The sequence below is a fragment of the Rhamphochromis sp. 'chilingali' genome, assembly GCF_963969265.1.
Source record: "Rhamphochromis sp. 'chilingali' genome assembly, chromosome: 16".
Lineage (NCBI taxonomy): Eukaryota > Metazoa > Chordata > Actinopteri > Cichliformes > Cichlidae > Rhamphochromis > Rhamphochromis sp. 'chilingali'.
The window spans coordinates 7,609,186-7,622,125 of record NC_137943.1 but is presented as its reverse complement, the minus strand read 5'-3'; the positions used below and the strand labels follow the sequence as shown (position 1 = coordinate 7,622,125).

The window sequence follows — 12,940 nt, the reverse complement described above, 5'->3', positions numbered from 1 at the left end:
GAGTGCACTACTGCTAAACCTTTGGATGGCCGACAAAATGGATCTTCCGATGTTTTCAGCTAAATCGCCGGACGTGCTTTCTCATGGTCGGGTTATGGCTGAATTCCAGTGGAATGACGGTCCCGCCATAATAGACGTTCCAGCCATGTGTTCCAGCCCTAAACCTAACCTTATCTAACTATAACCTTATTCCTAACCTTTACTAGCAGTTAAATGACGTAAAATAGTGTTTTCCAAAGCGATTTTTAGAAAATGAACGAACGTGTAGATTGAGTCCAAACGGTTCTCATGTGCTCTCCTTTTTCTGTTGCCGTAATTTAGGAACGTGTTGGGTACCCGAAAGCATAAAATGTTGACAATTTGTCACCTAGCGAAAATTATTATGCTTTGGGAGTGAGAACGTGTCTGACCACTACCGGCACACTTTTGCACCGAAGGTTTTCGGAAAGCTTTTATTTTGGTATTTCCGCTGATCCGTGCAATAAATTTGCATGTTAGCCTAAACATTTAGATTTAACATTTAACATTTAGCATTTAGATTTAACATTTAGATTTAGATTTAAATATAATATTTAGATTTAACATTTAACATTTAGATTTAAATATAATATTTAGATTTAACATTTAGATTTAACATTTAAGGGTGATCGTGGCTCAAGAGTTGGGAGTAGGGACTAGTAAAGCGCTATATAAATACAGGCCATTTAACCTTTAGATTGAATATTTAACATTTAGATTTAACATTCAAAATTCTGTTTTAAATATGAAAAGTTACAAATATTTTACTAAATGTTGTAAAAAATGACTTGTTTTGAGCTAAATGTGGAAAAATGTTGCCGTTAATTTCAGCATGTTTCACTTTACAAACGGCGCCCCATAGTAAACCGACCAAACGTCAGTTAGGAGAACAACTGAGATAATCCATCCACAATACGAGGTTAGTCATTAATATACTGCAACAACATGGGAATAGAGTGGCTGTGAGAGAATTAAACATTAATGAATCAATGGTAGGGAAGTGGAGGAAGTAAGAAGAATGAGCTGAGTAAAGTTTGACTTATCTGACTGTTTTGTTTCGCTTAATGCGCCTTATAATGCGATGTGTCTTATGGTCCAAAGAATATGGTAATTTATTGAAACTTTATCATAGAGTTAACTCTTATTTTTAGTCTCAACAAAAATGAAATGGTAATTATACTCATTATAATTAAGACACTGATTGATTTTGTGCCTATTCGAAGGCATTGTGTGTAAAACCAAAGATAAGATATGATTTGAAGTTCATTTAAAGATTTTTTTCTAACATCAGTCTATAGGCTTCCTCTTTAAAAGCAGATACAGGGCAGATACAGCACCTTATTTCCATTGTGCACTGGGTGGATTTACAGCTTGTTTTTTTTGTTTTTTTGAAAAAATAAATGAGTAGATCCTGGTTTTGGATCATTAGACAAAAAGTAATTTGTAGAATAGAGCATCAAGGGTTTTAGGAAACTATCATGGGCTTTTTTTTCTATTTATGTACTTAATCTTTTATAGGCACAACAATAAAATAGATGCAAAAAATAAATAAATAAGTTGTAGATTATTTTGTTACAGCCCTGCTTGTAGTTCACTTTTTCTGGCCTCCACTGCGGCTCGACACCACCACGTTCCACATGTGCTGTGTGTTTTTTCTGCAGGGGTCAGAGGTGGTGGACCAGGTTCTACACACAATCAGCAAGTCCAACAGTCTGGAGGAGCTCACTCTGGAGAATGCGGGACTCAAATCGTAGGTTTCCTATTTCCTGACATCATCATCAGCCCTACCCTCGCCTCTCTTAATCTAATTTCCTCTCCTTTTCTTCTCCTTGCCCCTTCACCTCTTCTCTTTTATCCTTTTGCACTCTCCAATCTTTTCTCACTCTTTCTCCTCCTTTGTCTCCTCTCTTTTCACTTACACAAGTCTTGTCTCACCTCTCCACCTAAGCTCACCTCACCTCTCCACTTCTCCTCCCCTCCCCTGCTGTCTCTCGCCTCTCTTAACCTCCACTCTTTCATCCAATAAAGCTCAAATAAAGCCTCCCCACCTATCTGCTTGTAGCAGGTGTATTGTTTCTCCATTGAAATAGATGTGAAATTTTGGGCTTCATCTGGCAAGACATTCCACCTTCTATGTATGGCTTGTATCATTTAGCAGAGCAGTTTTCTTATTTAGTATTAATTGAGATGAATTGGCTGCCCGAGGGCACGATGATTTACTGCAGCATATTGATGGAGTTTTTATACTTCCCCTGTGTTAAATCACTTCCAATAGAAAGGGTCATTTTTGTTGGAGGTGCTCTACAAGCACTATGCCAAAAGCTCTTACCTTCAACAAGAGAATAATAGACTTCAATACAATACAATATGTTAAGATACTCAAATAGTATATGATTTAAGGCGCCTATACTGACAAATATAGTTTCTGATGTGGAATTTCAACACAGATTTCCGGCACAATAAAATGTCACTTTTCACTTGATTGTTTACTTCAAACATTAAAGGAGATCGAGTAATCCTGACTACATGAATGCTTGGAGATTTGCCTTGAAATAAATAGCAATTCTGCCCAAATAAAACTTTGGGAACAACATTGAATGTAAATGTTTTTTGTCGATTTTACCTTTTAGATCTTTGGGAACTCTACCTGTGAGATATATGTTTTGGTAACTGGTAAATCTTCTGGTGAAATTGTTGTGTCTACAATCAGAAATTAAGAGATGTACCTGCGAGCGGGATTTATAACAATACAGCTAATTTGGGACCCAGTCAAACTCCAGAAGTCAAACTAACTTGGAAACTTGCCTTGCTTTCAGGGCTGTAGGAGACATCTTGTTCCAAGTGGTTAAACTTCCACTAATGAATATGTGTGTATATATATATATATATATATATATATATATATATATATATATATATATATATATATATATATATATATATATATATATATATATATATTAGGATGTTCCTGTGGGGTTTATAAATCTGCTACTGTATAATTAATTTGTTCTGCCATTGTGTACATATTGTTCTGTGGATGAGCAATATGTGCAGAAGTGTTGGGAAGCAGTGGACATTGATAAACATTAGCTTTCATTCTGAGTGGTGTTTGTAGCCGACAGACAAAAGTAAGTCAATTATTTACAGTCCTTGTTTCTCTCCAGAGGGAAATGTTTGACTCTTTACAAGTTAGATGGAGCAAGTTTACTAGCTAACTTTGCTTGGCTGTAATCTGTTCATCAGAGTTTTGTTCAAACTAGCCTTGGTCAGCTGAGAATAAGCTACCAATTGGCTAAAAGACAGAATAAGTTGTACTAGTGCATCTCAAAAATAGAAAATCTTGAAATTTTCTTGAAATTTTCTGTTTTTTTAAAAGATCAACTTATATAAATTCCATAATCTTTAGATGTAAACTGACTATTACACTGAACAAAAATATAAACGCAACACTTTTGTTTTTGCTCCCATTCCCCATGGGATGGACGTAGAGACCTAAAATTCATTCCAGATACACAATATAACCATCCCTCCCAAACAGTGGTCACAAATCAGTCCAAATGTGTGGTAGTGGGCACATCTGCTATATTGAGATAATCCATCCCACCTCACAGGTGTGCCACATCAGGATGCTGATCTGACATCATGAGTAGTGCACAGGTGTACCTCAGACTGCCCACAACAAAAGGCCACCCTGGAATGTGCAGTTTTTTGCGCTATTGGGGGTCTGGGGACCCAGAACCGGTCAGTATCTGGTGTGACCACCATTTGCCTCATGCAGTGCAACACATCGTCGCATGGAGTCTATCAGATTGTCAATTGTGGCCTGTGGAATGTTGGTCCACTCCACTTCAATGGCTGTGCGAGGTTGTTGGATATTCGTGGGAACTGGTACACGCTGTCGTATACGCCGGTCAAGCACATCCCGAACATGCTCAATGGGTGACATGTCCGGTGAGTATGCTGGCCATGCAAGAACTGGGACATTCTCAGCTGCCATCTGCCCTGAACAATGTGAACCATGATTCATCCGTGAAGCGCACACCTCTCCAACGTGCCAGACGCCATCGAATGTGAGCATTTGCCCACACAAGTCTGTTACGGCGACGAGCTGGAGTCAGGTCAAGACCCCGATGAGGACGACGGGCATGCAGTTGAGCGTCCCTGAGACGGTTTCTGACAGTTTGTGCAGAAATTGTTTGGTTGTGCAAACCAATTGTTCCAGCAGCTGTCTGGGTGGCTGGTCTCAGACGATCTTGGAGGTGAACCTGCTGGATGTGGAGGTCCTGGGCTGGTGTGGTTACACGAGGTCTGCGGTTGTGAGGCCGGTTGGATGTGCTGCCATATTCTCTGAAACGCCTGTGGAGACGGCTTATGGTTGAGAAATGAACATTCAATGCACGGGCGACAGATCTGGTTGACATTCCTGCTGTCAGCATGCCAATTGCACGCTCCCTCATTGCTTGTGGCATCTGTGGCATTTTGCTGTGAGACAAAACTGCACATTCCAGGGTGGCCTTTTGTTGTGGGCAGTCTGAGGTACACCTGTGCACTACTCATGATGTCAGATCAGCATCCTGATGTGGCACACCTGTGAGGTGGGATGGATTATCTCAATATAGCAGATGTGCCCACTACCACACATTTGGACTGATTTGTGACCACTGTTTGTGAGGGATGGTTATATTGTGTATCTGGAATGAATTTTAGGTCTCTACGTCCATCCCATGGGGAATGGGAGCAAAAACAAAAGTGTTGCGTTTATATTTTTGTTCAGTGTACAAGCATTTTTGTTTTAATTTTGAGCTCAATATTTATGAAAATCAGAAATCCAGTATCACATATTATAACAATATTTGTTATAAAAGATGATTTAAATATAGAAATGTCCAGCTTGATGTGTGATTGGGGCTCTTTTACCAGCAATTACTGTATCAGTTCTGTGCGACATGGAGGCCATCAGCTTGTGCCACTGCTGAGGCGTTATTGAAGACCAGCTTGCTTTGATAGCCGGTGCTTCTCATCTTCTTCTTAATAATACCCCAATAGATTCCCTGTGGGATTTAGGTCAGGAGGGTTGTCTGGCCAATCGAGCACAGCAGTATCACAGTCAGCAAATCATTTGGTAGTAGTTATGGCACTGTGGTCAGGCAGGTACTGTCCAGTCCTGCTGGAAAAGGAAATCAGCATCTCCATAAAGCTGATGGAGATGCTGGATGGAAGCATAAAGTGTCCTGAAGGCTTTTGGTAGACCAGTGAACCAATCTTCAGCAACTCCAGCAGATGACGTGGCACTCCATATTGTCAGACTTTACAAACTTGTGGCTCTCCACTCTTCCTCTTTCTCAAAACTCTAGAAAATTAATTTTCAATAGAAATGAAACCTTTTTTTCATCTGAAGAGAAGACTTTGGACCACTGAGCACGAGCCGAGTTTTTCTCCTTATCCCAGGTAAGATGCTTCTGACATTGCCTCTGGTTCAGGAGTGAAACGATATGAGGACTACGACAGATTTGTAGCTCCTTTCTTAAAGACGTCTGTGGGCGGTGACTTTTGATGCTCTGACAGCAGCCGCAGTTCACTTGCAGCACGGCTCTCCTGTGTTCTCGCCTTTTCTTGACAGTTCTCTCAAGACTGTTTGTGCACTTTTTCCTGCCACACTTTTCCCTCCCAGTCAACTTTCCATGCATACTGTTCGACACAGACCTCTGCACACAGACAGCCTTTTCAGCATTGAGCTTTCATGGCCTACTCTCCTGAAGGATGTTGATGATCTGGAAAACTATCAAGTCAGCAGTCTTCCCCATGATTGCAGCTAAGTGTGCTGAGCTAAACCAAAAGATGCATGTTTATATGTTTTGAACCATTTTTTATTTAAGCTTGAAATGACATATTCTAATAATTTGAGATGCTGGACTTCTGAATTTGATTAACTATGAGACCCAATTGTCAAAATGAAAACAAAAATGGCCTGAAATGCGATGAATTTGAAATATTAGAAAGTTTACCTGATTTAATTACATTACATTTTTTGAAGCATGTGCAAAAGCAATGCTAGCTTAATTTAAAAAAATCTAAAGTACCTTTATCAATTAATTGGTACGTTTAAGCAAAACACTGGAATTATTGTAAAGTGCTTTGAGGTAAGACAGGAGATTTGTTTCGTCAGTATCTGAGATCGGTATTGAATTTTCAATTTTGCAGAAATAAAACTTTTCTTTTTAATGTTGTCCACAGGGATTTTCCACAGAAGATGGCATCTGCGTTATCAGAGAACCCAGCCTCTGTGATTCACTCTCTCAACCTGGCTCATAACACACTAGACAACCAAGGTACCAACCTGGACTCTTATGAACTCTTCTTCCCTCCTCCCGCTGTCTCTCTCAGGGCAACTTTGATTGTTTTTTGGGGGGTGGGGGTGGGGGGGGTTTCTGCCCCATGTTATTACTTCACAGCTTTTGTTTGCTTTCAAAGAATTCAGAATCAATCCCTGTCCTCACAGAACCTTTTATTTTCTTTTATGTCTGTTTTTTCTCATTTTTTTCTTTCATATATTTCAAGCTGTAGGTTTTGATTGGTCTTTCACTGTGGAGAAATCCTTTATTTTTCTGGTCTCACCGCTCACCACACAATCCGAACCTCTTAGACCTTTCTGCACACACACACACACACACAGACACACACACTTTGCCACTTTGTGATCTGTCTCTGCAAGTGAAAAATAAACACGCACAATTCTATGGCGTTATTTTGATGCCACTATTCTGAGCGCACATAAAAAAATTGCAGGTGCAAGTGTTGCATTTTGAGGAGAAATTTATTTTGAGCAAAAAAAAGCCAAATTTGAGTGAACAAAATTTATTGCTGCGTGCAAAAAATGTATTTCAGTGTTTGCTATTATCCACACACACACACACAATAGCAGCCCCTCTCGCTCAGTTTTTGCACTTGCGCTCGCTCGCATTGTGTTGCTCGCGCTCTCAACATTTCTGCCCGTGCGCGCTCAACTCTTTCTGTACACCGTTATATTTGTGCCACAAAACCATCCAATCACAGACTTGGATGCAAAAAAAATCTGATTGGCTGTTTTGGTCTTGGAGACCAGCCAATAAATTCTAACAACAGCTTATCAAGCTTGAACGTGCTGCTGTTGTTTAGCGCGACACCTGCTGATTTCCTCTTTCTGGCGCAAAGTGGGCGATAAACAAACAAGAGAGACGATCAGCTGATCATTGATCAGTTTCATGATTGAAGTAGCAACAGGAGAGGGAGGGGAGAGGTTGAGAGAAGAAGGGGCAGCTTGTGTCTTTTTCATTGTACCTGAAGTCCGGGATTCCTTTTCCCCTCAATACGGATGTATTGTAATTGGTCCAGCCCAGAGTTGATCATGACCAACTGGCTAATCCACCACCTTTCATTGTTTATACTGTTACAAAGACAAACAAAGACAAACAAACAAACATAAAAAGGAAAAATCACCATCGGCCCACCGGGCAAATGCGGTCAGCTGGTGGGTAACAGGCATCTCCGAAAACGTTAGAACACTTATGCAAATATGTGATGTCTTGATGAATCAAGCAGATATTTGAAGGTTACACAGCACCATTTTCACATGAAAATATCTTAAAAGTTTATTTTGTGACCCAGAAAGAGTAATATTTTAAACTCCGCCACTCTGTGTTCCTCCGCCACTGCCTCGTTTGAGTTTTGGACGAAATGGATTCTGGGATATTGCATTTCGTCATTTCGAGCTGATTGGAGACCAAAACAGCCAATCAGATTTTTTTGCATCCAAGTCTGTGATTGGCTGGTTTTGTGGCACAAATATAACGGTGTACAGAAAGAGTTGAGCGCGCACGGGCAGAAATGTTGAAAGCGCAAGCAACACATTGCGAGCGAGCGCAAGTGCAAAAACTGAACGAGAGGGGCTGCTATTGTGTGTGTGTGTGTGTGTGTGTGTGTGTGTGTGTGTGTGTGTGTGTGTGTGTGTGTGTGTGTGTGTGTGTGTGTGTGGATAATAGCAAACACTGAAATACATTTTTTCGAACGCAAAATTCATTTGCACGCAGCAATGAATTTTGTTCATTTGAGCAAAGAAATTTGGCTTTTCTTTGCTCAAAATAAATTTCTCCTCAAAATGCAACACTTGCACCTGCAATTTTTTTTTTATGTGCGCACAGAATAGTGGCACAAAAATAACACCATACAATTCAGGCAGCCTGAAGTGTGTGTGCAGAGTCAGACCTTATATGCATGCAAACGCCACTTATTAGCTCATTTCTGTCCTCACGTCTGACACTTGTCACTTCTACTCACCTCACAAGTGACAAGTGTCGGGGGGGCGGGCCACATACTTACTTTATTGTGATTGGAGCTGTAAAATGACTGCAACCTTATCACAATAATGCACATCTTTACAGCAAAGGATGACCTTCAGTCTGTGTGTGCGGTTGCCTAAAGTAAAACTACTCTAAATACAAATAAACAAAAAAAAAAAAAGGATGCGAGGGAGACACGAACTAGGAGACAACTTTTGGCATTTCAATGAATTCCATTTTTAATAAAAGCAAAGCCTTTCATATTATCTCCATGGCTGCAGTATATTTAATGAAACTGCTGAGCTGAAACTCTTTTGTACAAGGTGCTCATGTGGATTAGTCACTGCAATATGTTTAAAAATTAAGGCTGTAAATTATGTCAGTTGGGTTTTTATTTATTATTTATTTTTAGAATTACAAGGACATGGTTTGGAGAGTACATACATAAGGGAGTCTAATGTTACATGGCCAAACTATATATAAGCTCTGTGAGGGCATATAGATGCAGGGATGTACTGTAAGCAAGCCTTTTAAGATTTATGCCCCTACTGAAAAAATGATTCAAAGAAAGCATGAAATACCAACACTGAGATTGAAACTGTGGAGAGGAATGTGAAGAATGTGCTCCTTTTGAAATCGATGCCAGCGACAGTGAAATCTTTACCAATGTGATGTACTTTTTGTAAAATAGGACTGTGTGAGCATTATTGAAAGTCTGACCTGAGCAGAATGCAGTGGTGCTGAAATGAGTAAGAATGTTCCCGGTCCACATGACCATCTTGATGTGTCACTTTCTCTGGGTTCAAACATTGTTGGAAACATTTGCGATTTGCAGTAGAAGCAGGAGTTTTGCAGACATGCGACTGATATTTTATTTACATCTTCTCATGCAAATGGAAAATATGATGATGAATGGTTTAGCCGATTTTGAAGCTTAAATATGCAAAAAACAAAACAAAACTCAACTTTAGTGTTAATCTCCAGGTACGTACCTTTCTTTCTCTCATTTTAAGAGCAATTTCCTGTTAATATACCCAAAATTTGTGATGGTGTTCTCTCATTTTCCCAATATGAATATTTGAAATACTAATATTCATCTAAAGCAGCCAGCATTGTTAATAACTTGTAATATTTCTCAATTTTTCTGGTTTTAAGTTAAAGGGTCTAAATTAAATAATGCATATTTTGCAAATTGTAGATTTAGGCCTGCAAATCTGCTGTCAGAGACTGGACATTCAGATATTTGAGTGACTTCAAGGATTCATTCTTCTCAGAGTCCATAGTTACAGAGTCATAGTACCAGATATTTACCATAACAATAACCCATCTCAAGTAGTTTTCTATGTAATTTCCTTCTAACACGGCCTCTAAACAAGTTATACTAAAAGATATGTGAAAACACCCCTACCTTCATTCATTGAAATATTTTTTTCCAGGTGGTCAGTGTGCAGGTGATCACATGCCACATGGCCAGTGTGCAGCAGCCCAGTTTGAATCCCACTTGCAGCCCTTCACTGCTCCACTATCATATCCAATCTAAACCGGTCACATGTGAGACATTTGGTGAACTGACATGGAATGACCAAAATGTTATTTAATATAGGCTAACATTTCAGATCAATTGCTTTGTATTTTCTCATTTAACCTGCAAAAAATATGTATCAGTTCTCCATCACCATTTTCCAGAGCCCAACATAGTATCTACAAGTTGCTTAACCATTTCATAATTCACTGTTAATGAGCAAGTCTGTTGGCATTTTTGTGATTTGTCACTGAACTGCTCATTTAATGTCTTTGGTGTAGATAGATCAATATATGTTCTCTTATGTTTAAGTGATGACTTGACTTTCCTCTCTGTCTTCCCCCACCCCTCCTCCTACCAGGAGTTTCCAACCTTATTCAACAGGTGTGTCGCCTTAACAAGGGCCTGCGTCTCCTCAACCTCTCCAAGACTTCACTTTCCTCAAAGGGTAAGTGTGCAGCGATTAGACACAGCAGCCCCTAGTGGCTGACTGTGTGACAAACACAGATTTTTATCATTGTGAGTTCATATTACATTACACAAAGCAGTACAAAACACTGTGTCTTGCTCAAAGACAGCTTGGAAATTGTCTGTAAAAGCTAGCTGTAAGCCAGGTTCACAATGGTGGCCTGCTGCTCTAAATGCAGTTGCATTTGAACGGACAATTGCTCAAACAGAAATGCAGACCAGTAAATGTCCCACGTGAATCAATCCAACAAATAATAATCAGGTCAAAACTGAAAGTGGTCGATTATTTATATAAAAAAAGTATTCTCCATGAAATCCTGTGTATTAGCAGAGTGTCCCAGTTTTAATGCTTTTATCCCAAACAATATATTAAACAGTATTAAAGCAGATTCAAAAGGATAATGTTAATACAGATGTAATTCCATATGCTTTTAGCTTATTCTTTGATGATTATTGCAAATTACAAGTAATTCCTGATCTTAAATGGCATTATGGGTAATGATTATCTGATTTAGCTGATATAATGGGCGTTTCTGTCATTACAGAGAGCAGTATTATTATACTACTTGAAAAACACACAATGTTGTAACAACAATAAAATTTTAAAAAATGAATTAAATTAATAAAAACCAAAAGTACTACAAAAAAGCTAATGGCCAAACAGGCTAATCTTTACAAGCTAATGTGACGTCAGGGTTAAAGCTAGCTGGTGAGATACAGCTACAGCTTTCCTGAGGGATTAAACTAACCCGACCCATTTCAATGAAAAAGATCTATCTTGTTGATCCAAGATTCAATTTGTTATCAAGTAGTGAAATGCCAGGAAAGCAAGGAAATCAAACTCTGGCTAAAGCTAACTAGCTAACTAGCATAGTTGGGATGTAACAGTCATTTGAGATCGATTAATGAGACTTGTTATCTTGGTTTTGCCTGTAAGTCGTATTTTTAAATGTGCTAAATGATTAATATGTTTATTGTAGTCACTGTACTTGCTTGACAATACATGTATACTCATATAAATATATTTTCTGTTCTTTAGCTTGCAAGTTCTCCCCCCTCTCAAATCTTCTGCTTGTGCATTTACTGCTCTGCTCATTTTCAATGCAGAATAGGCAAGGAGATCCCTAATTTAACGGTATAGCTAAATGCAAACTTCATGCTACAGACAGTGACCTTGACTGCTTTTGTATGTTATGAATGGGAAGACCACACTAGGTGCCGTTTTAAAAGCCACTGGGTTGAAACAGTGATTTGGGAGAATGAAACGATCATGCTGACCTTGAATGTTGGGTGTTGGTAGGTGGGTTTGACTTTGCAGGGGCTGAGCACTTTTTGTTGAATATTTATAGATCTCTCTCGCTCCCCCTCCTTCCTTCTGTCTCTAAAACACCTATGCCAAGCAAAGCCCGTATGCACACTTATGCTATAAACACATGCTTACGTCACCTCTCAGATGTTAATCAGACATGCAAATAAGCTGATGCATCCCAGGAACTCTCACACCATTACTTCTATAGACACTTGACAATGTCACACAGACTAGTTGGCCTCTAAAAGTCTGTGCTTGCAGCAGAATCAAGCAGCTGATAGATGGATTGAGGCAGAGTGTGGGGTGGATTAGACACTCTGCCCCCTCTTCCCCTCATTTCCCTCCTAATCGCTACAAATTAGGGATGAACAGCTTACTGCCTTGCCAGCTTCAGATAGGCACATGCAATGGCTGTCTTGTTCCACCCTCCTCTCTAGTGCTAAAAACACTTCCTGTTGGTTGTTATCAGTGATATATTTTAGATTCAATACAGCACAGAGAAATGGTAGTTGTAGGCTTTGCATTTGTTTGGCTCTCATAGATGTTTCACCAGTGCTGTTGCTGTGTCTGTATTTAAGCTGTAACCTGACATGGGGTGCTGTGTGCTGCAGAATGAGGATTTTAATGAGGGCTTCCATCAGGCCTGTGGCTGTAATTGTGTAGTGATCTGATTTATACATACTTTTGTTTGGCTTTCAGGGTGCACTTGGAAACTGGGATAGTGGGTAAAAGGTGGCTGGCTTCCTCTGAAAGCTCTTTTTGTACAAGCCTGCCATGCACTGACAAGTCTCTGCTCAATTAGTTTTTATTTTTTTGCCACAGATTGTTTTGTTTTTCTTCACCTCTTCAGCTTTTTTATTCCTCAGTTGATGATATGTCATGTCCAGAGCATTAAATTGGCCCCCTGAAAAAAAAAAGATTATAAGTGATTAAATTAAACTACTGTATCCCTTCTCTTTTAATCCTTTATCAACACCCCCCCCCCCCCCCCCCCCCCCAGGTGTGGTTTCATTGTCCCAGGCACTGTGCTCAGCTGACGACTATTCCAATTCTCTGCTGCATCTGGACCTTAGCAAAAACCCTGGGGTCTTATCTGGAGAGGACGCTACAGTAAGGCACAAAAATTGTTGCATTGTGTGTTCCCATTCAAATATATTAATGCACGCTTACTGTAATAAATCTTGAGTGGAGGAGGGGGGGGGAGGAATCTTGTAATATTATAATAAAGATTTTTTACACTTGCCCATCAGGAAAGAGTCAATGTATCATTGCATGGAAAATTCTCAGGCCTCTGTTACTTACACT

The 12,940-nt window shown here is 39.6% G+C and overlaps 1 protein-coding gene across 3 annotated transcripts in view; it reads left to right on the top strand.

Moving 5' to 3' along the window:
• The window catches only part of carmil3 (capping protein regulator and myosin 1 linker 3), a 111,350-nt gene that overhangs the window by 43,274 nt on the left and 55,136 nt on the right, over positions 1–12,940 (top strand). For all 3 annotated transcript variants that reach the window (XM_080861729.1, XM_080861728.1, XM_080861727.1), the window contains exons 10-13: positions 1,680–1,768; positions 6,256–6,350; positions 10,220–10,306; positions 12,636–12,745. In XM_080861729.1, coding sequence (XP_080717855.1) covers positions 1,680–1,768; positions 6,256–6,350; positions 10,220–10,306; positions 12,636–12,745 — 381 coding nt within the window. The remainder of the gene's footprint in view (positions 1–1,679; positions 1,769–6,255; positions 6,351–10,219; positions 10,307–12,635; positions 12,746–12,940) is intronic.